We start from the raw sequence: 25,450 nt of genomic DNA on the forward strand, positions 1-25,450 counted from the left end.
TGTAGACCGACGCCACCGAGGCCGGTATGCGCAGGACGGGACGGACGTAGCTCAGTGGTAAAGCGCTCGCTTATTGCGCGTTTGGTTTGGAACCGATACCCGTCGGTGGGCCCATTGGGCTATTCTCGTTCTAGCCAGTGGTATATCAAATGCCGTGGTATGTGCTCTCATGTCTGTGGGATGGTGAATATAAAATATCCCAAGCTAATAATGGAAAAATGTAGCGGGTTTCCTCTCTAAGACTATATATCAAAATTACCACATTATTGACATCGAATAGCTGTTGATTAATAAATCAATGTGCTCTAGTGGTGTCGATAACAAAACTAACTTTAAATTTTAACTTCGGTTGCACTTGTTAGATCCTCCGATACAATCTAAGCTAATTTAAGTAAGTTTTTCTATCAGGGGTTCGACATAAGCAAGGCCGTAGCTAGGAGGGTGGGTGTTTGTTTTGTTTTGTTGTTTTTTTGTTGTTGTTGTTTGTTTGTTTTGTTGCTGTTGTTTGTGGGGTTTTTTGTTGTTTTTTTTTTTTTTGTTGTTGTTTGTTTGTTTTTTTTTGTTTTTTTTTTGGGGGGGGGGGGGGTAACTGAGTAGTTAATAGACTAAAACTCCTTAAAAGGTTAAGAAAATAATTTTCTTTAAGTGTACATATTTTTTCCTGATTTTTTCTAGCTACGGCCGTAATAAGAGGTTTAATACTACTCTCTTCACCAACCCACCCCCTCCGGAATGAATAGCTACCCCACTTCAGTGGCCCTGTGTATAGTCATTTATTGTGTCACTCCTCCCTAGGGAGTTACTCAGACTCGACGCTGAAATAAGTTCATTAAATACTGACGCCATATGAGTAGAAAGGAAATTTATGTCGTATCCAGCCATTGTTAGTTTACGCAAAAGCTATTGTGTGTATTTACATAATTTAAATGAACATGGGAAATCCATATAATAAGACGTAAGTATGGAATTTCATAAAAGCAAATCGACTAAAACCTAGGTATAGGAGAGAAGAATATTCTCAAGACACAATCTATATAATTATGCGCAAAACTGAACGACACTCTATAGCACTCTAGCATGGTATATTTGCAGTGTAAAAACAATATTTGCTTCACTGAAAAGGTGCGCAATGCATGTAAATATCTTTTGTTCCCTGCACATCATAGTTCCAGCTCACTCGGCGGGTGGAAGCCCAGTGGTAAAGCGCTCACATGGGCTACGTTCAGCCAGACCGAGCAGGAAAACGTCCGGTTTATGCGTTTCAAGTTCAACCAAATGGTCACGTCGGGAACCAGTCAAATAGTTCGCGAACGTTAGCAAATCGTTTGCTGGCTAAACTTGGGGCTGATCATTGCGCGGTCGGTCTGGGATCGATCTCCGTCGATGGGCCCATTGGGCTATTTCTCGTTCCAGCCAGTGCACCACGACTGGTATATCAAAGGCTGTGGTATGTGCTATCATGTTTGTGGGATATTGCATATAAAAGATCCCTTGCTACTAACGGAAAAAATATAGCGGGTTTATTCTTTAAGACTATATGTCAAAATTAGCAATCCTTGACATCAAATAGCCGATGATTAATACATTAGTGTGCTCTAGTGGCGTCGTTAAACAAAACAAAACAAACTTTAACTTTTCATTTGGCGGTTGACATAAAAAATAGAAAAATAGAAGTACAGTCTAAGCTTGCCGCACAAATGTTTACAAATTGGAACAAAGTTTATTTTGTTTAACGACACCACTAGAGCACATTGATTAATTAATCATCGGCTATTCGATGTCAAACATTTGGTAATTCTGACACAGTCATCAAAGGAAACCCGCTACATTTTCGTGTATGCAGCAAGGGATTTTTATATGTTATTTCCCACAGATAGGAAACCACATACCACATACTAAATTAGTATTTGTACTGATTCAGTACTTGTTTTTGAAAATGTTTGTTAACCACTGGGCTAATTAACGTTTGAAAACCCTGAACATTGTCATCCAGATAGTGCTATTTTGTTCTCCAGAAGCTAGATCATCCACACATGTCTAAACAGCGTGCCCCCCCCCCCCCCCCACCTCCTTCAGTTGTCGTTTCTGTTGTCCTGCAGCTTCAAATCTCTAAGGACCCAGAAACCTCTTGCCCAGGGATTCAAGAAGCCTAATGCTAGGATCAGACTATAGCTGTTACAACAGAGTTTGACAACTCGTCGATCTCCCGACTTCTACGACTGACCAGTTGCCAGTTTGATCACTGATGAGCTGTAAAAGCTTAAAGTCAATAAAAAATGGAATTCAAACTGAGCACTCTTACAACCCGCGATTCTCGTCGTATATAACTCCTACAACCGAACAATTGTTAATCGGAGCACACCCACCGTAAGTTTGGAAAATTACAACGCTACCATCGAGTTGGGCAACTTCGTCGTGACAGTTGATAGTCTGACACTAGCATAAGATTACTCCTATTAAGCAGTCTGCATTATTAAGTAGCCACTGGTCTTCAGATTCCACCTTGATATTATCTTAAATGTAGCACAAATTAATAACAAAAGATGGGTCACCAGTGGGGTAAGACATGGTCAACTTTCACGAACATCTCACGACTGATATATCAAAGGCCGTGGTATGTGCTATCCTGTCTGGGGCGGCGCATATAAAAGATCCCTTATTACTAATGGAAAAATGAAGCGGGTTTCCTCTCTAAGACTATATGTCAACATTACCAAATGGTTGACATCCAATAGCCGATGAAAAGTAAAAGTAAAGTTTGTTTTATTTAATGACGCCTCTAGAGCACATTGATTTTTTATCTTATCATCGGCTATTGGACGTCAAACGTATGGTCATTCTGACACTGTTTTTAGAGGAAACCCGCTGTCGCCACATAGGCTACTCTTTTACGACAGGCAGCAAGGTATCTTTTATTTGCACTTCCCACAGCCAGGATAGCACAAACCATGGCCTTTGTTGAACCAGTTATGGATCACTGGTCGGTGCAAGTGGTTTACACCTACCCACTGAGCCTTGCGGAGCACTCACTCAGGGTTTGGAGTCGGTATCTGGATTAAAAATCCCATGCCTCGACTGTGATCCGAACCCAGTACCTACCAGTCTGTAGACCGATGGCCTAACCACGACGCCACCGAGGCCGGTCCAATAGCCGATGATTAAAAAATCAATGTGCTCAAGTGGTGTCATTAAAGAAAACAATTGTTTTATTATTCCTTAGATGACGGCTTTACTACTGGTTTTATTTCATTCCAACTTATTTTCGTGCTTATATCCAATTAAGGTTCAAGCACGCTGTCCTGGTCACACACTGCAGCTATCTCAGCTGTCTGCCCAGGACAGTGGGTTAGTTGTTAGTGGTTAGTAAGAGAGATGAGGGTGTAGTGGTCTTACACCTACCCATTTAGTCGTTAAAACTCGCTCTGGGTGGGAGCCGGTATTGGGCTGCGAACCCAATACCTACCAGCATTATGTCCGATGGCTTAACCACGCCACCGAGGCCGGTACTACTAGTTTTAAAATGCTAAAAATAACAAAGACTTAACTGGATGACGGGTAGGGTTAATGGTGCGTTAAAACTGTGAGAGAGGAAACCTGTTTTTGCCACGTAACAAGCAAATTATTTCAGTTTAGCGGCAAGGGTTCGTTTATATGCATATTCCCGCAGACAGTACAGCTAGTACTACGGCTTTTGACAATACTAGTCGTGGAACACCCAGGGGGGTGTTGATCTTTCGACCCATCGCACACAGCTACTGAATTAAACATCCCGTTCTAGTCCCAAGCTTTTGTAGTCGTAAACGCGAGTCTTTCTTTCTGATCGATTTGCGTAACTATCTTCGCCCAGGTCCAATAACACACCTTTGGAGACTGCCACGGTATTGGATATAAACAGGCTGGCTACCTGGCGTAGTGATCTCACAAGTAGTTCACGTGACTAGTGGAAACGGATTAACAAGCGTGCTTCGATTGGCATATTATCCGGCGATTTATTATTTTAAAGCCGATCACGGTAGTACAGTGTCGACACGCTCCAACAATTATTTATAGTGTTTGCAAATCCATTTTGTCTTTGACATGGGCTGAATTGTTCGCCATGATCAAGTGACACTACCAACATTATCAACAGTCCACGTGAATATATATATATATATATATATATATTGTATATAACACGACTTGGTGTTCTACTTAGCGGAAATTAGCAGCAATAGTGTATCGACAGATACGTTACACTTAAGAGAACCAGGGATATGACCAACGTCTTGAAATGGGGAGTAAGACCTGTTTACTAGAAAATGACTGAACTGAAACCAACGAAAAGCGGCGGAGAGCAGAACCTCACGGTAAAAAACAACCCCAGGAATATTTATTTAACGTTTAATATTAAAACAAATAATAGTACGTTGTGTATAAAATATTTGTGTATTTTTACCTTTAATTTTATTTGCTATGGTTATAAAACTTTAGTGTAGATGTGGTTACCTATATTTAAAATAAGTCATTATAAATAAGTTATTAATATATATATATATTGGTATATATTCATTCATTCATTCGTTCATTCATTCATTCATTCATTCATTCATTCATTCATCCATTCATGTATAGATAAGAGGGCCTAGTAAGTTGGCAAACTTATGCCCAATCCTTTTGTTGTTTATGCAATATATATATATATATATATATATATATATATATATACACACACACACACACACACATACATACAGAGCCACAGGATCGAGTCCCAGCAACGGCATGGGACAATTTGTGAGGCCAGAAAGGATTTAATTATCCCCTGTGCCAATGCGTTAATATCTATATATGTAACAGTCAACCTCGACATACATACAATATATAGATATTTATACATCAATACATACATACATACATACATACATACATATATATATATATATATATATATATATATATATATATATATATATATACACACCACATATATATGTCTGTTCAAATGGAAAGAAATGAGGGATCAAACTAACAGTAACGTGGAAGAATGACTGCAACCTAAAACCCTTACTCACAGTGTCAGGACGTTAACCGTTTTACTGACATCCAGTCTCACGTTATTGACATTTAATCCCATATAAGATGTGCCTAATCCATTTGTTTTTGTGTGGGTTTTTTTTAAAGCAATAAATTATGTATCAAACAAACCTCCCACATTACATCTTTGTACCTTACACCTGACGCTAAATAGTAACTGGTATTTGGTCAACAATATCAAGTCTTCCCGTATTGTTTCTTTCTCTCAGTTTGTTTCTTTAAATACAGAAATAGGCATTCTAAAATAATACCATTTCCAATTACATTAAACGAATGATGTGAACTTTGAAAATGTAATTATTTGATGTATCTTAAAGCAGCTAAAAACGTATTTTTGTTGTTCTTTTAATTGAAATTTAAGAGATGAAACACGGATTCTTAAAAGGTAATATTGTTTATTTTCATTGTATGACATTAACGACACTGATATTTAGAGAATACTACGCGAGTGACCGATAGCTGTTATTTATCTCACAACGAATTTTTTTTTTTTAAATGTATCTAATGAGCGAAAGCGAGTTGGATACGTTTTGAAATGTAACGAGTTGTAAGATAAATGACATTTAACGGAATCGAATGCAGTATTTTATTTCTTACATATCTTCAAAAACAGTCATAAAATAAATTTAAATTATTTTCCCCTAGCTTTTGTAGTTAACGTATTAGTCACAGACAAGTCAATTTCTGGCTAACTTGTTCCTCGCAGAGTGATAGATTTCGATCGTGCTTATTTTTCATTGGATGGCATGACACTGGCGATCTGATCATCACCTAGGAGCCACCAGTCGTATGTCTTTAAATTGTTGTCATACATATATGTTATTAGTATGTGCTATTAAAAATAACGAATAATGTTCTTACCAACGGTTGTGTTAAAGAAACCAATATCACTACGCAATCAGGGCGTATGTGGACTAAACGAACTTGGGTCGGGCCATTGAAACATGGCACACAGGATCATATTCTAAGTTGTGGTGGGTGAAACCCGACACCACATACAGCCGCAGGCCATTATATATATGTAGTGTGTAATCTAGGAGGGTTCCACCCTCATAAAAGTTAAGAAATTTTTGGTGATTTTACTGTACATAAAGGGCACTCTAAATAAAAATGACTTTTTTCACATCGTTCTTCTTTCTATGAAAGTGTTAACTGCTCCTTTACCAACATACCCCCATATTTATGTGTTTTAGGGGGTGGGGTGGGGGTGACAAAGGGGGGGAAAAAGAAAAAAGAAAAGAAAGAACGGATAATTTTAATATAAGGTGATTTAGTAATCGAATAGCCTATTTGTATTGATATAGTCATGCAAAATGGCATTCTTTATTTCTATTTAACAGAAATATCTCAGTCTGTCTGTCTGTCTGTCTGTCTGTCTATCTCTCTATCTGCATCTGCCTGCCTGCCAGCATATCTGCATTACCTACCTACCCACTTACCTACCTACCTACCTACCTGTCTGTCGGTCGGTCTATGTATGTATCTATTTATCTATATATCTGTCTGTCTTTGTTTATATATATTTTTTTTCTTTTGTGTTTGGAATAAGTTAAAGCTTGTTTATTAACAACGCCACTATAGCACATTGATTTGTTAATCATCGTCTAGTGGATGCCAAACATTCGGCCTTAGAGAGAAACCCCGCTACATTAGCAAGGTATCTTTTATATGCACCATCCCTCAGACAGGATAGCACATACCACGGCCTTTGATATACAAATCGTAGTGCACTGGCTGGAACAAGAAATAGCCCAATGGACCCACCGACGGGATAGATCCTAGATCGATCACGTATCAAGTGAGCGCTTTACCACTGGGATACGTCCAGCCCTTTTGATATCTAAAGAGATAGAAAGACAGGAAACCAACTTGCCGCTTCACAATAGGCTACTCCTACATCAGAAGCAGCAAGAAATCTTTTATATGCACTTGCCCATAGGCCGAGTATTATATATGCACATCTTTTTCGACACCACTTTTAAAAATTTTGCCTGTCGCCCTATAACACGTGTAAAACACAGTGTATGTGTGTGTCCCAAATCCAGAGTTTGGGCATTGGTTGTCATTATTTTGTAATACAAAACTTCTATTACAAGTAACGTCCCTCTAAAGGTATCAATTTGAGCAGCTGTTGAACTCACGGGAAATGGTTAGACGCTTACAGAGCTCACATTCGTAGACGAATACCAGTGTAAGTTACTCAACCCGTCCATGACAGTTTGCAATGCTGTGGAGTGTTTGATTATCCACGTCACTTTTTTTCTATTTTTTTTTGCTGTGGACTATATTCGATTTAAAAAAAAAAAAAAATACACGGCATGTTTTTTTTTTTTTTTTTTTTTTTTTTTTTCGTAAAAATTTTCTTAATTGCATGGGTTGAAATCTGCAAACATTCACCAAATCAACGTTTAAATCGTGGCTTCAGCTACGATGGAGATAATATCAAAATTAAAATAACAATTTACGACAACTAAACGCTATTTCCGATATTTTGTTTTCATTTGTATGATTATTGTATGCACGCAACTACGTTCCTGCGTCATTGGTAGCCACGCTACTGGCGACACTAATGAAACCATTTAAAATGCATCGACGCATCTATTTACTCAATTATCTGACAACTATCAGGGAAGGGCATACGCGTCAGACGATTAGGCAACTGGGAGGAAAGACGACTTTCCAGAGGGGGTCACGGGGGTCCCTTGAAACCCCCTCCGCCCGTTTTAAGTGTTCTTTTTAATACCTTTCTTTTTCTTTTTTTTTTCTTTTTTTGTTAAATTCATCATCCACAATTTTATATACCGGTACCACCCTAAATTGAGCTTTTTTTTTTTTTTTTTTTTTTTAAATTTTAAGAAAATATGCCCCGAACCCTCACACAGATCTCGCTATCTTTGGAAGCTCGGCTTATTTGCCTTTTTAGAATTTTGTGACCCCCTCCCATACAAAATCCTGGATCTGTCATGCCCCCCCCCCCCCCCCCCCCAATTTTTTTTTTAATAAAAATAAAATAAAATAAACCCACCTTTTAGAGTCAGTGGGTGGGGGAGAACGTTCACCCACCCCATCCACCCCGCCTACATCCCTGCGGATGTAAACCGGCCTCGGTGGTGTCGTGGTTAGGCCATCGGTCTACAGGCTGGTAGGTACTGGGTTCGGATCCCAGCCGAGGCATGGGATTTTTAATCCAGATACCGACTCTAAACCCTGAGTGAGTGCTCCGCAAGGCTCAATGGGTAGGTGTAAACCACTTGCACCGACCAGTGATCCATAACTGGTTAACAAAGGCCATGGTTTGTGTTATCCTGCCTGTGGGAAGCGCAAATAAAAGATCCCTAGCTGCTAATCGGAAAGAGTAGCCCATGTAGTGGCGACAGCGGGTTTTCTCGCAAAAGCTGTGTGGTCCTTAACCATGTGTCTGACGCCATATAACCGTAAATAAAATGTGTTGAGTGCGTCGTTAAATAAAACATTTCTTTCTTTCTTTCTTTCCCTGCGGATGTTCATGTACACTTGTTATTACCAATTAAAAAAAAAAAAATCTAAATGTCTTCATTCTTCCTTGCGTCTTATTAGTGCAACATAAATATTGACTTGCCTGAATAGTACTTTCAACCAAGCGCATTTATAAAGGCATGTACACACAGGCCAGGATCTATCCTGGTTATGGGACGTCCATTCAACTTGCAATGTTCCAAACACTTACCCATTGGTAGTCAATAGTGACTAGTCGAAGAATAATATAGGCCTATGTTATCTGGACACAGAATAACAAAATGTACGCAGATTTGTGAAAGCAAATAATGAACATACGCCAATAAAAACGGCTATCGGTAGCTAGCCGGCGTAGCGTATCTAGCTAGCTGGGTGTGGGTGTTGTTGGGTTGCTATATTATGTACAGTTTTATTCTGAGGAGGGTCCCAAATTTATTTTAGAATCGGATTGGGGGAGTTTAATGCAAAAGGACACACTTATAAAATTATATTGGTCTAGGGACGGTTTGCATTTATCACCAGAATAATAGTAATAATAAAAAATTATAATAAAAAAATATTTTTAAAAAGTAAAAATATCCTTACAAATCAACATTTTTAATGTAAGATTTTAGAAGGAGGAACTAAAAGAGAGTACGATCCGTAGTCATAAAAATGTTGAGAATTGTGAATGACACTTTTTTAAGAACAATGTCTCTAGGATCCATTAACAGAGAAGTGTTTTGTCTTTATGTTAGCCCAGTTACTGTAATTAACGCCTTTTTCACTGTCACACTATTTTACGGTAACGTTTCACACCTGAAGACAAGTGTGAAATCATCTGACAAAGATTTGTATTGGGAATCGACACACGTGAGCTTATACCATGCAGGTGTTGACGAAAATATCACCGCTATAATTGGCCACGCATGGCTCAACTGACAGCTATAAACTGGTTGGGTTTCCGATTCCGATTGTATGGTAGACCATTAACACGTCTAGAATTGAGTGGGGATTGATATTAATATATTCTTTCATCAAACTTCACAACTCCGTCAGCAAAGGTGTGTGTACCGGTTTGTGTGTGTGTGTGTGTGTGTGTGTGTGTGTGTGTGTGTGAGAGAGAGAGAGAGAGAGAGAGAGAGAGAGAGAGAGAGAGAGAGAGAGAGAGAGAGAGAGAGAGAGAGAGAGAGGGGGAGAGGAGATGAGAGAGAGAGAGAGAGATGTAGGGGAGATGAGAGAGAGAGAGAGAGAGGGGGGGAGAGAGAGAGATGGAGGGGGAGATGAGAGAGAGAGAGGGGGGAGAGAAAGAGGGGAGAGAGAGGGGGAGGGAGAGAGGGGGAGGGAGAGAGAGATGGAGGGGGAGACGAGAGAGAGAGAGAGAGAGAGGAGGGGGAGTGGAGATGAGAGAGAGATGGAGGGGGAGATGAGAGAGAGAGAGAGAGAGAGAGAGAGAGAGAGGAGAGAGAGAGAAGAGAGAGAGAGAGAGAGAGAGAGAGAGAGAGAGAGAGAGAGGTGTAGCGTAGTCGATTATCAACCTGAAGAACTCTTTTGTCTCCACTCCCCCACAACTTACGCCCGTGTGTACGTGCGTGTTTGGAAATTATGACGAAAAGTTAGCGAACAATTCTCTTGATACCGCATTTGCATCTACATGTATATACAATATTATATTCCAAAACTTAGTTGGTTGTTGTACCTCTTTTAAACATGGGCACATTGGCGTAGCCAGGATTTTATATTGGGTGGTTTGGAGGGGGGACCCACACTATGTATTTATGTATGATTTTATAAAATTAATAGTTGTTTTTAAGGTTTGATGTGGGAAGGAGGACATGGTCACCCCTGGTTACGCCAATGCATACGCATTACCTGGGGTGGTGGATTCGGACGGTTTGGACGAACTGCCCTTCTGAGGCTAAAACGTTTTTTTTTTTTTTGCTAACAGTGTTAAATTAGGCTATTGAAATAGGTGTTCAAGGGGAAATATAGACAATGTTCAGCGTCTTCTAAGTTCATATTCGACACCCCCCACCCCACCCCAGGTCCAGGCTTAGACGGACATTCGAACAGTTATTCTAGCTATCCGAATGTCCGTTTATAATCCGTCCCGTCCTACAATTATTTTTTTTGTGTGTAAATAATTTCAATTTGGTTTGACATAAAATGAAAAGTAAAAGTGTTTTGGACCCCCAACCCCCCCCCCCCCCCCAAAAAAAAAAAAAACCCCAAACAAAACAACAACAACAAAAAAACCCCAAACAAACAAACAACAACAAAAACCACCAACACAAAGCAATTTAGGAATATAGCTCTCTAACATCAGATTAGGGCCTACTCGGGCTACCTTAGCCCTTATGTCCCTGATATTTATTCTGTAAATGAAGCAGGTTAGGCTGGTCAACCATCATTTGGGATAGTCCGAAGGGACGTAGAAAGTGTAGAAAGTAAGGAAAGTATGAACATAATGTGCGCACTGCACTACATTTGGAATACCTCGGCTGATTATGCAGGGTATCTGTATTCGTTACCTACCTTATATCGAAGTTGCAACACGTATTCGCAGTTGCTAGGTAGATCTATAACGTACCGGCCTCGGTGGCGTCGTGGTTAGGCCATTGGTCTACAGGCTGGTAGGTACTGGGTTCGGATCCCAGTCGAGGCATGGGATTTTTAATCCAGATATCGACTCCAAGCCCCGAGTGAGTGCTCCGCAAGGCTCAATGGGTAAACCACTTGCACCGACCAGTGATCCATAACTGGTTCAACAAAGGCCATGGTTTGTACTATCCTGCCTGTAGGAAGCGCAAATAAAAGATCCCTTGCTGCCTGCTGTAAAAGAGTAGCCTATGTGGCGACAGCGGGTTGCCTCTAAAACAGTGTCAGAATGACCATATGTTTGACGTCCAATAGCCGATGATAAGATAAAAAATCAATGTTCTAGAGGCGTCGTTAAATAAAACAAACTTTTACTTTATCTAGGCCTATAACGTGCACATTCAGAGCATGCTACATAGCGCAGGTGTCGACTTTCGCAAGCTCCTTCGTCCAGGACAGGAAAGGGTTTGGGGTGCAAATATCTTGTAGGATTAGGTCCAAAATGAAATAGTTTTGCGCAATTTCGTGAGGTGATTTTGACGCGTAATTTAGAACGGTTCATCGAAATTGGCCGAAATTTAGCTCTCGGTTTGACATTAAGCGTAATAAGCGTAATAATTAGTAGAACTTGCTGAACAGAACCCTGTTTTTGTTACATGAACGTCAATTGGCTGCTGGCTAATTATCAGCCAATGAAAATCACTTTAAGTATGTAAGGCTTCGCGCGGTATTTGGTTGATCACAGCCATAAAAATGAACGACTCGGACCTTCCATTGCATGGACACTTTTTTTTTTTTTTTTGGTTGATTTTTTTTACAAAATACCCTGTTACAAATGGGAGCCAAATAAGAAACTGTTAAAAACAAGAGAGGAGAAAGCGGTACCATGAACATATGCTACATAGACAGTAAACATTATTTCATCATCTGATTCTGAGACTGAGTTGATTCTCAATTTTTTGTTGTTTCCAAAACACTTACTTTTCTTCTTGCATCATACCAAAGTGAAATTATTTACAAAAATAAACATTTTTGTAGGAGGATAGGACGGACTGTAGGCCTAAATAATAAATCTGAGCGACAAAACCGTTATCATCAAAATCGTCATTGTCAAAACAGTAGGCTGCTTACTAAATGTTTGACATCAAAACGCCAATGATGAATTAGGGGCCTAATCAACTTGTTCTATAGTAGTAAACAAAAAACTGTGGTTGTAAAATACTTATTAGAATTTGGAAAAAAGACCAGAGACGGATCCAAGAGACCTAGCTGTCGCCCTTGTTAAACAAAAGAAAAAAAAAGTGAATTGCCCTTTTGATGAGTTGGTACACATGCTCTTTTTCCCTTTGCCCCCCCTCCCCCAACCAACAAAATTGTTTTTCTCCTGAATCCTCTCTCGTTTTATGTGCTCCGATGCTTGTTTTCCCTTTTTTCACCATCTCCCCTTTTAAGTCTAGAGGTTAAATACAAGATAATATGTCCTTTCCATATTGGCATAGTCGGAGGCAGATGGATGATCCCCCTGCTCCCCTGTCCCCTCCCCAACCACAATCACATGTTTTTTCCTCTCCACGATATATAATGGCTTGTTTTACATTAAAAACAAGAGGATCACATAAAATCCTGGCTATGTCAGCGCTCTGTCATTTGTGATGCATTTTAGCTGTAGTCACTATAGAGAATGAAGTACTGCTTGATATAAGTGTCAAGACAATAAATATCTGAAATATATGACATTTATACCAAAGTAGCAAACAACAGGTGAATTACAGGGTAATAAGGCCTTCTTCTATGACACTTCAAATTTAAACATCAGGGGTATTTGCCTACCCTTAGAGGGAGTGACCTGGGAGTATAAGTGGGTCGTTAAATTTGTTGTCGTAATATATATACATGTGTGGTGTAGCATGGGTGGGGCCATCGGGGCGGTTGCCCTGGGCACAAAATTCTGGACTGGTGGAAGGGACACGGGGAGTGCTAACGGTTCACTGGTTAGGGGGTGCAATACTTGTCTTACCCCGGGTGCTGGCAACCCACGCTATGCCACTGGGTATTTGCTGAACACTATAAAAAAACCCCACAAATAGAAGTTTTGAGCTCTTACATTAAATGTTTTTTAAGAAGAGATTATAATTGAGGCCTATTTTTATGATACTTCTAATTATGCATAAATGGTATTTGCCTAAAATTAGAGGAGTGTGTCGTTAGAATTGTGATCATAAAATATATATATATTGAAAACTAAAATAAACTAATATAATTTTTAGCTGTAACATTAAATGTAGTGTTTCTAAAGAAAGGTTTAAAGGCATACTGTCACGGATTTAAGGACCTTATTTCTCAAAAAATGGATAATCAATTAAAAATTACATTAATTGTTGGAAACCAAATCTAGCTATAGCATCACCTTAACTGAACCAGGATGCAGTAAAATCCATGTCAACCCTTTCAGCAATTTTATTTTTTGAATTATGGACCATTGCCATAATTCAGTTATTTTTACAAAATATTAATAAATGGAGTATGGTGGTTATGAAGATGGTTGAATAAAGTACATTTAGAGACCAATCAAATTATTTTTGTTCAGGTAATACTTTGTTAGACCATTAAATAGGTCAGTGGTCTGTGACAATATGCCTTTATGATACTTCAAATTTAAACAAGGGTACATGTATTGGTGTAAGTGGATTGTTACATTTGTAGTCATATATACATGTATAAATACTGAACATTAAAAGAAAAACAAACATAATTTTCAGCTGTAACATTAAATTTAGTTTTTTAAGAAGGGATTAAACGAGTCCTACTTTTATGATAATTCTAATTTAAACATCAAGAGTATTTGTCTAAACTTAGAGAAGTAAGTGGGTCGTCACACTTGTAGTCATCAAATACTGCACACCAAAATAAATGTTAATACAGTGGTCTGCAGGCCCATACACATGTATATGATAAATTCTGGTACAACCGTAAGATGTTTGGCCTTCATAATGTTAACATACAACAACCACAAGAGTAATTATTAGAATAATAATAATAATAATATAATAATAATAATAATAATAATAATCATTATCATCATCATCATCATTATAATCATCTTAATCAACACTGTTATTTCTAAAACAGATGCCCACAGGAACATTTACAAATGGAGAGGATTATAAAAGTCATTGGGGGTGGGTCTGGCCGGCAGTGCCAGTTTATATATGGCCCTTTAAGAATGAATACTGAATTAATATTTATATAAATATTTCATTTCAGGTTGCTCTCCGGATCCGCCCAATGGGTGAGGATGAGATTGTGAGTGGTGCTAGTCCCATCGCTTACAAGGTGGAAAACAGCGTGAGTGTTCTTTACTGTGATACGATATAGTCATTTAAAACACAGAGCATGCATCTTGGGCTTCTAAAACTCATTTCATTCACATATTGCCATAAGCGTATAAGACAGGAGATCAGGGGTTCAACTGCCCCACTAAGTGCTGCAACAAATCATCAATTCGGACAAAACCAATAGAGAGATTCAGGTTTGCCTGAAACCTTTTCACCATATATTTCCATCATTCTACCAACAACCTTTGAGCTATTTCTCGTTCCAGTTAGTGCACCACGACTGGTATGTCAAATGCTGTGGTATGTACTGTCTGTAGGATGGTGCATATAAAACATCCCTTGCTGCTATCCGAAAAGAGCAACCCATGAAGTGGCGACAGTGGGTTTTCTCTCTCAATATCTGTGTGGTCCTTAACCATATGTCTGACACCATATAACTGTAAATAAAATGTGTTGAGTGCGTCGTTAAATAAAACATTTCCTTCCTGCTTTCCCTATAAAAACGGAAGCCCATTTGCCTAGATATATGCTGAGGAGTTATTAAACCAATATTCCTTTCTTTTAATTCTCTCTAATTGAGAGCTCAGGACACTTGGATATCAGCAATTACGTGTTTACATATAACATAGTAGTTTGCTTTACAGTTGTTATGATCGAGTCTCGCTACTTAACAACTTAAAGTGTTGTGTATTTCTTTATTGATTCGTGCTTTGAACTGCTGTACATTGTGAGATCATCATTTCACTACTCGTAACTCGATAGCAGGCTTTTTACTACTGGACACATTTTTAGAGCATTCGTTCATTTAATGTATTTACAGCCCACACACAATTTACAGCCATTCATTTCAACTTATTTTCGTGCTTATATCCAATTAAGGTTCAAGCACTCTGTCCTGGGAACACACCTCAGCTATCTGGGTTGTCTGTCCAGGACAGTGGGTTAGTTGTTACTGGTTAGTGAGAGAGAAGAGGGTGTAGTGGCCTTACACCAACCCATCGAGTCGTTAAAACCTGCTCAGGATGGAAGCCGGTACCAGGTTGTGAACCCTGTAGTGCCTTATGTCCGATGGCTTAACCACGATGTCACAGAGGCCGGTTTTACAACTAGCTGGGGTTCAAACATGTTGTTCTTTTTATCAAAGTATTATTTTTGAAGTTTTAACTTGATGCCCTTGGATCTGACTTCTAAAGGGGGACCGGCCTCGGTGGCGTCGTGGTTAGGCCATCGGTCTACAGGCTGGTAGGTGCTGGGTTCAGATCCCAGTCAAGGCATGGGATTTTTAATCCAGATACCGACTCCAAACTCTGAGTAGCCCATGTAGTGGCGACAGCAGGTTTCCTCTCAAAATCTGTGTGGTCCATAACCATATGTCTGACGCCATATAACCGTAAATAAAATATGTTGAGTGCGTCATTAAATAAAACATTTCTTTCTTCTTTTTTTTTCTAAAGGGAACTTTATAAGTGTTACTTTTAAAATGTGTATTTTGGGTTCAGCTTCAAAAACCTAAATTGACCTGTGTAGACAAAAAATATTAATATTATTTGTATTTTATTCTGTTTAGCCAGATATATTATATGACATTAAAATGATATTTTAAAATATTTAAACAATTATGTACATTTGTATAATAAAAGATAAAAAATTGGGAAGTTTTACATGTATATTGGGAATTTTATCCTCAAAACAGAGGTAAAAAATTCAAAACGTTTGGAGAATGCATGGTCGTGAATATTAGTCTAGCATCATTGTTCATAAAAAAATTAGATGAACGTGTGGGAAAGGAAAGCAAAGGTATATTTTGTTAACGACACATGGCCTCAGCACATTATAAACTTTGGTGTTTAGCATATAATTAAATTTTGACACTTGGTAGAAGGAAGAAGAAGGAAATGTTTTATTTAACGACACATTCAACACGTGGGGCAACTACATTGTCTGTGAGTCATCAGGCTTGTGGTAAAAAAAAATTATAGCCAGCCGGGCTAATAAATACAAAAATCCACTAGCCCGCAGATATTATCACTATAGAGCAAGATTTTTCCTCAAATCTTATGACCTCTTTCAATTGCCATATATATAAAACAAACCATTCGTCAGCACAGTTTTACTTAAAATTGTGAGTCGCCCGATGAGCTTGTGGGTTTTGATATTGTCTCACCCGGTATGCGTTTTTACCGTTTCGGGTGAGTGGGCGAGTTGCATTCCGCAGCCCTGAGTCATGTTATGGGGTGACAGGAAAATATATGTTGTGGAGAAAAAAAAGAGGTGTGATTTAGGGAGGGGACACTGCCCCCATGCACCCACCCTCTGGCTACACCAGTGGCATCAGCCCTGGTTAATTTAGACAGAAAAACCCATTAAATCCATCCAGGGAAGTCGATCCATCAATCTGAAATCTAGGTTAGCATTTTGCCACCGAGTTACAACTTATATCCTTCCCCGAGATGATTTAGATATTGAAAAATAGCTCGTTCCGGTGTGCTTTTCTTGTTGTCATTGTGTTCAAATATCAGCAGCTATAAACCAAACATATTTTGTGTACAAGTGAAACTGTGTCATGGTAATATATTGTATTTTCATTATTAATACATGACATATCCACACAATCCTATTACTGGTATGTAAACAGTATTGAATGAACCAGTCGGTGTATGGGTGGAGTTTACTGTAACACAGTTTACACAGTATATGTTCTCACTCACCCCACAGATAACAGCACTGATGAATACGCTGTAAAAACATGTAGCAACAAGAAGTCTAGTCTACTGAAAAGTCAAAGTTTGTTTTGTTTAACAACATCACTATAGAGCTCATTGATTAATTAATCATCGGCTATTGGATGTCGAATATTTGATAATTCTGACATATAATCTTCAGAGGAAACCTGTTATATTTTTCCATTAATAGCAAGATTTATTTTTATATGCACTTTCCCACATACCAGGGCCCCGTTCCACAAAGCGATCTTAGTGCTAAGATCAACTTAAATGCATAACAACCTAATGCACTTAAGGTGATCTTAGCGCTAAGATCGTTTCGTAGAACAGGCTGTTGATATGTACTGGTCGTAGGACACTGGTTTGGTTGGGGTTGGGGGGCAAATATTGTGTGCGCCGAGGGGGTTTGATCCTACAACCCAAACACCTCAGGCGAGCACTCTACCAACTCCCACCAACATCTTGTCTAATTTAGGCATAACAGGTTTTTTGCTTGTTCTAAGAAATACTGAGGTCTTTTTAACACGGTAATGTTATTAACAGTTGCTGAAGAGTTGTAGATATTCAAAAATACATTTCAAGTTATCTTTTGGGGGCAGGATGTAGCCCAGTGGTAAAACTGTCACCTGATGTGCAGTCAGTCTGGGATCGATCCCCATCAGTGGGCCCATTGGGCTATTTCTTGTTCCAGCCAGTGCACCACAACTGGTATATCAAAGGCCGTGGTATGTTCTATCCTGTCTATGGGATGGTGCATATAAAAGATCCCTTGCTACTAAAGGAAAAAAAGTAGTAGGTTTCCTCTCTAAGACTATATGTCAAAATTAATTACCAAATGTTTGATACCCAATAGCCATTGATTAATAAGTCAATGTGCTCTAGTGATGTCGTTAAACACAATAAACTTTAACGTTAACTTTCAAGTTATCTTAATCGAATTAGAGCTTAATATTTTAATGGTTTTTTTAGGTGAAATACTTTGAAATCAACATGTGTTTACTTAATTTGGGCATTCTTATTTTGCATACAGTGTTATTAATATCTTGACTTTGGTCCAGTCTACAGACGTAAACATTTAAGCATTTAACATGTCTTCATGCAAATAACATTAGAAAAAAAAAAGTTTGATTGTCAAGTACAAAATTAATTTATTAATGATTACACGATGTCATATATTCAAACTTATAAGTTGTAAACAAATTACTGTTTCAAGCAAGAAATTTAAATTTTAGACAAATAGCATACAATGTTGTATTTTTATAATTTAATAAAATATTAAAGTATCTATCACAGTACACATGTTAAACTATTAGCTTTTAATTATTATAATTTTATTTACAAAATACATTATTTCAGCTATTGATTCTTGTAATCAAGCAAACAATTCTTTGATTTTTAATCATACAACTAAATGTATTGTGGTTTTCAATAATTAACACCAGTTAATCACAGAAACACAATTAAGTTAGCTCGTCATGTATGCATGTTAATTAGTTTGTTGACATGACAAAAAACACACAGCTTCTTTACAGATACAAAACCAGTACATGTCAGTGTTCGACATTAACAGTATCCTGATATCCAGGGGATACCAGAATTTAATTTGGATACCAATCTTCAAGAATCCAGTATCCCACTGGGATGCCATATAATACTAAATTCTCAGGTGGGATACCAGATTTTGAAATGTTAGTATCCAACTGGGATACTGGCCAAAATTTTTAATCTCGAACACTGCATGTCTTTGTCAGACTAAATGCACCATGAAGGTCATGCTGAATGGACAGTTGGTTCTGGTTAGATAGTTCTCAGATGTATCTCATACATGTTTCATGGGATATAATTACAACAGCCCGGTTAGCCTATTCTTTTGTTAGTTTCTTAATGGCTAACTTAGGTTGTTGAACCAGGCTGCCTCCATGCTGTTATAAGCTAATGGAAAAAAAAGGAACCGTCCAATTTTTTTATAGAAGTTTGTTTGTTTTGTTTAACGACACCACTGGAGCACATTGATTAATTAATCATTGGTTATTGGATGTGAAATATTTGGTAAATTTGACATATAGTCTTAGAGAGGAAACCCGCTTTAGTAGCAAGGGATCTTTTATATGCACCATCCATAGAGAGGATACATGTAGAACATACCATGGCCTTTGATATACCAGTCATGGTGCACTGGCTGGAACGAGAAATAGCTCTCGTAGTCATCGGAGGAAACCCGCTACATTTTTCCTAAACTGGTGTGTAAACTGCTTGTTCGATCATAGCGTTCTTCTGTTATATATTCATGCTTTCATCCACAGTTGCAAAATTGCAGACATCGCCATAGAACTGATGCCTGCCCCGTAGGAATATAATAAGTCTATGATATTTAAAATATCTTTAAAATGAATACATAAACTATTCAAGTATATAAAAATAAGAAAGAAAATTTTCATATATGGCTTCATTTTACTTGACATTTTCATTGGTCGGCTGTTGACAATAGACACACGCCTGCAGTCTTGGTAATGGCACAAAACTAGACAAAACGGAGCTTAAGGTTGAAATGAGTGATAAAGATATTTAATTCTAAGAATGTAAAATGTAATAAGAATTAGTTGCTTAAAAAACCCAATTCGATTGAATTTGAAAATAATTCCGGATATTTGGCATCAATTCCGGAATTCCGAGTACATGTACATGATAAAAATTCCAGATTTTTTGAAAAATTCCGGAAAGTTGGTCAGCCTGTAAATATCACAGCTACATGTATATATGGAAAAACATGAATTGAAAAAGACGGAATGTTTAGTATAATGTTACTACAGCATTTTGGTTTCCAGCATCAGGGTATTTTAGCACTTGCTTTAGATAGTGAGAGAGCCATTTCGTAATAATTAATGAAAAAAACGAAGAAGTTTATTTTGTTTAATGCCACCATTACAACATGTTTGTATCTTAATCATTGGCAATTGGATGCCAAATAATGTGTGTTATTTTGTGTGATAAAACATTACGATCATCAACAAGCAATGGAAAGATGAACAACTGATTTACAGAGAACATAATTTCAAACCTTAACTTTCATGTAGTATGTAAACTCATGGTAAATATAAAATATAAAATAAGTGAACAAATGGAGAATTCCGAATATGTCCAAAAATTTCATCATGTATAACTTGTGAACAGACCGGTAGAAACAATGTTATATTATTTACGAAGCACATAGAATAAAGTTATAAACGTATAATACTTTTATTTATGTTCTCAATGGGAAGTACTGTACTGTATCATTATTCTTAAACAGTAATTAGAAAGGTACAGAAGAAAATATTTGAATAAGTATTAATATTTATATACATTGAATTATTATTTAAATATAAAATAATAACTGTTTATGTACATGAAACCATATTACTATTTCGACATACCTATGCTATTTGTGCAAAGATTATGTGTGGGACTGATTTTGTCATTATTTATAACAAAGAAATGTAAAAATAGTGAAATCTGGCACATGTAAATATGATACAGCACCTTTAAAATATGAAATATATTTAGACTATAGATTACTGGTATTGTAATTTGTTTAAGGGGGAAAAAAACCCTCGAGAAAATAAATAATTTACATCCATGAAACCATGAAGAGACTGATTTAGTTTTTCCATTTGTTTGTCGTCACACTGTCCAGGATCACAACATCTCTCATGAAGAAAAACATAACTGGCATGTTGTTATTAAATTTCCTGTCAGCTAGAAATCCATCTTCTTGATAGTTCAGTTTACCCACAACAAAGGAACATTGATCACAGTATTACAAAACACATCTATGCTCAAATACAAAATCAATCGTTACTGCATTAAAAAGATGGTCCCATTGATTTTAATTCTCTATGCCATTTAACTCCGACAGCTCTTGTTATATCGATATCACGTAACTCGTTTTGTTTCCACAAACCTTGCCGATGTATTTATTTGATGTATTGATCAGTAACTATGGTGACAATTATTCATGAAACGTGATACAGAAAGTGCACAATAAATCACTTGGAAGATAGTGGACACTTTTAACATTTCAATTATGAAAAAAATAGTGTCTTTGTTCAAAACAGTAATTGATTTAGTAGATGGGGCATTAAAAAGAATAGATAAAATTTTGAGAACTGAAGCAGATGTTTATTTAATGGAGCATAGAATTTTTTTTAGATAAAACTTCTATAAAAGAAGCACACATTTGTTTAATGAGGCATCGAAAAATAGATAAAACTTTGAAACAGGAAGTACACATTATGAGGCATCAAAAAATAGATAAAACTTTGAAACAGGAAGTACACATTATGAGGCATCAAAAAATAGATAAAACTTTGAAACAGGAAGTACACATTATGAGGCATCGAAAAATAGATAAAACTTTGAAACAGGAAGTACACATTATGAGGCATCGAAAAATAGATAAAACTTTGAAACAGGAAGTACACATTATGAGGCATCGAAAAATAGATAAAACTTTGAAACAGGAAGTACACATTATGAGGCATCAAAAAATAGATAAAACTTCTACAAAGGAAGCACACATTTATTTAATGAGGCATCAGAAAATAGATATAACTTCTATAAAGGAAGTACACATTATGAGGCATCGAAAAATAGATAAAACTTTGAAACAGGAAGTACACATTATGAGGCATCGAAAAATAGATAAAACTTTGAAACAGGAAGTACACATTATGAGGCATCAAAAAATAGATAAAACTTCTACAAAGGAAGCACACATTTATTTAATGAGGCATCAGAAAATAGATATAACTTCTATAAAGGAAGTACACATTATGAGGCATCAAAAAATAGATATAACTTCTATAAAGGAAGTACACATTATGAAGCATCAAAAAATGGATAAAACTTCTACAAAGGAAGCACACATTTATTTAATGAGGCATCAAAAAATAGATAAAACTTCTATAAAGGACATACACATTTGTTTAACGAGGCATCGAGTCGTTAATCTCGAATTCTCGATCCATTAGTCTCACTACAACTTTTACATTCAGTCGAGATGTAAAGGTTATCAAAAAAAAAAAAAACCCCAAAATTATTGGGTGGCCCGGGCCCCCCTGCCCCCCCCCCCCCCCACGAGCCTGAATCATGGGAAAACGGTACCATGAAATTAGAGCCAGTTATATATACCATTTATCTTACAGCTCGCATACAAGAGCCAGTTAGATATACCATTTATCTTACAGCTCACATACAAGAGCCAGTTAGATATACCATTTATCTTACAGCTCACATACAAGAGCCAGTTAGATATACCATTTATCTTACAGCTCACATAAAAGAGCCAGTTAGATATACCATTTATCTTACAGCTCACATACAAGAGCCAGTTAGATATACCATTTATCTTACAGCTCACATACAAGAGCCAGTTATATATACCATTTATCTTACAGCTCACATACAAGAGCCAGTTAGATATACCATTTATCTTATATGTCACATAAAAGAGCCAGTTAGATATACCATTTATCTTACAGCTCACATAAAAGAGCCAGTTAGATATACCATTTATCTTATATGTCACATAAAAGAGCCAGTTAGATATACCATTTATCTTACAGCTCACATACAAGAGCCAGTTAGATATACCATGTATCTTACCGCTCACATACAAGAGCCAGTTAGATATACCATTTATCTTACAGCTCTCATAAAAGAGCCAGTTAGATATACCATTTATCTTACAGCTCTCATAAAAGAGCCAGTTAGATATACCATTTATCTTACAGCTCGCATAAAAGAGCCAGTTAGATATACCATTTATCTTACAGCTCGCATAAAAGAGCCAGTTAGATATACCATTTATCTTACAGCTCACATAAAAGAGCTAGTTATAGATATACCATTTATCTTACAGCTCACATAAAAGAGCTAGTTATAGATATACCATTTATCTTACAGCTCACATAAAAGAGCTAGTTATAGATATACCATGTATCTTACAGCTCACATAAAACTGTATCCAACTGGCTTTTGCTTAATAGATATGTTTTGAAACAAGGTTCAAGACAAATGATATCTATATCGGCCACTCATGTAGCATTGTCCATCTCTTCCTGATACCGGAAAAGCTTTTTTCCTGCTAACTATTATGTATTCATAAAAAAGCCATCTCACCTGAGGGAAAATTGATTTTCCTGACAAATATGGCATCAGGTGTGTTTGGAAATGGCAACAAGTGGATAGATTGTAAATTACCCATATATGTCAGGTAGACGACAAAATCAAAGCAACATCCTAAGCAATGGCTATCTAAACACCTGCGTTAATTCCAGCAACACACCTGGTTGCCAAGGTGATAATTGATTCCACATTTTTTCTTTGTTGTGAGTTAAAAGGAAACTTATTTCTGGATATTTCTAATAATGCATCTTAATTGAAAGCATACTTTCATATACATGAACTGTATAGCACCAACATCTTGTTCGTTTCTTTTCTTCTTCTTCTTTCTTCTTTTTTCTTCTTGTGTGTGTTGTGTGTGTGTATTTGTGTGTCTGTCTGTCTCTGTCTCTGTCTCTGTCTCTGTTTCTGTCTCTGTCTCTGTCTGTCTGTGTGTAAAAAGAACAAATACCGGTACAATATACTCTTTCAGAACAATTGATTTAGACTTTGTTTTTAATTTTCAGTCAAAAGGAATCTTATTTCTACATATTTTTAATAACACATTTTTAATAAATTGAAAACATACTTTTTATACAAACTTGAATTATGTGGGGAGAAAAATTAACAAATAAAATACCTCAGAAATCTAAACTATTTTCCATTATATTTGAGGAACCATTTGAGGTCACTATATATAGTAACACTTAAATTAGGCTAGTGGTACTAACAGAATTGTGATATATTGTAACACTATTAGCCAACAAATACCTTATATTCACTGATATACATTTAGGGATGGGGGATCGATGGTGATAAAAAACTTCTGACAACACATCACTAATGGCAGTTACTATTATTTTCTTCTTATGGCAAAAATATAAACTGTTTAAAAGAATTTTAAAAAGAGAGATTTAAAAATAAATATTTAAATTTCTGTTACATTCATTGCCATTTAACATCAAGCAGTAGCAATGGGAGTTTGTTCATTTCTTGATGAACGTAAAAATAATGTTATCAGTGTATGTCGTATTTGACACGGGTGTAGGAAGGTGCCAAAAAGTAGGGGGAGGGGCACACACACACATATATATATACAGTGAAACCCCACCTAACGACCACCCTGATTCTAAGACCACCCCACTAAACAGACCACTTTTTAGAAGACCGGAATATTTCCTTCATATTTAATAGTAAAAATTACCCGGTATTCAGACCACCCCGCTATTGCGGATTACGACCAGTGAAGTCGGTCCCGATCGTCGTTTTGCGTATATTTCGACCCCGCCAGTGCGACCAAATTACGATATCAATATCTCATATTTGTTCATTCCCAAGGCTGTTCAACAATAACTGATCTAAATTTAATGCTTGCTTTGTTTTAGCCGAGACTGGAACAGGTAACAGGAAGTAAAGTAAACACCAATGTTCTGTCTTTTGAAATGAATTAAAACTGTTAAAGAGAGATACACGTTTAAGTCGTTGAAAAACCGCCCATCGCAATCTGTTCACATAACCAACTTTCAGTTTCCGGAAAACATTGTCAACTGATTAATATTAATGAAGCGATGTAACGCGCTGATTGGCTGCAAGCCAGTCATCAGACTCTAGAGCCGACACTCATTCGGATTACAAGAACAGGCGTTCCACGCGTCAATTAAATAGCATTGTAACCAATAAACTGTCTATACAAATTGCAATAGCTATTCCAGCGGAAAGTCGCTATAATCACGTTTGATGTTGAAAGAAACGATACAGGTCAGAAGTCGGCATGACACGTGTTTAATGCTTATGTACGTGTTGTTCGAAGATGCAGCTTAAATCTACTGAGTCTAATAAAATGTGTTAATGATAATTAGGACACAATAGAATAAATTTACCGACTAATTCACTAGGAAACAAAAGAAGTGTTGTTATCCGTTATTGAGATGTGTAATGACTGAGGCCACAAAGTGAGTTGTGGTTTTTATTTTATTTGACCCTGTCGAAGTGTCTGTTTGACAAAAGAGATTGATGGTGTCCCAGAATTGATGCAGAAAGCACAAGAGGAACTTGAAACTCGGGCTGTTCAGGTTAAGTGTTCATCTAAGCAGTCAACAATAGACA

General features: G+C 37.1%; 1 protein-coding gene across 1 annotated transcript in view; it reads left to right on the forward strand.

Moving 5' to 3' along the window:
• Positions 1-4,014: 4,014 nt before the first annotated feature.
• Positions 4,015-25,450, forward strand: part of LOC121379246 (kinesin-like protein KIF19) — a 66,098-nt gene continuing 44,662 nt past the window's right edge. The window contains exons 1-2 of the mRNA XM_041507769.1: positions 4,015-4,346; positions 14,410-14,490. Of these exons, the coding sequence (XP_041363703.1) occupies positions 4,299-4,346; positions 14,410-14,490 (129 nt within the window). The 5' untranslated portion in view covers positions 4,015-4,298. The remainder of the gene's footprint in view (positions 4,347-14,409; positions 14,491-25,450) is intronic.

The sequence above is a fragment of the Gigantopelta aegis genome, chromosome 8 (assembly GCF_016097555.1).
Source record: "Gigantopelta aegis isolate Gae_Host chromosome 8, Gae_host_genome, whole genome shotgun sequence".
In the NCBI taxonomy this organism is placed as follows: Eukaryota; Metazoa; Mollusca; class Gastropoda; order Neomphalida; family Peltospiridae; genus Gigantopelta; species Gigantopelta aegis.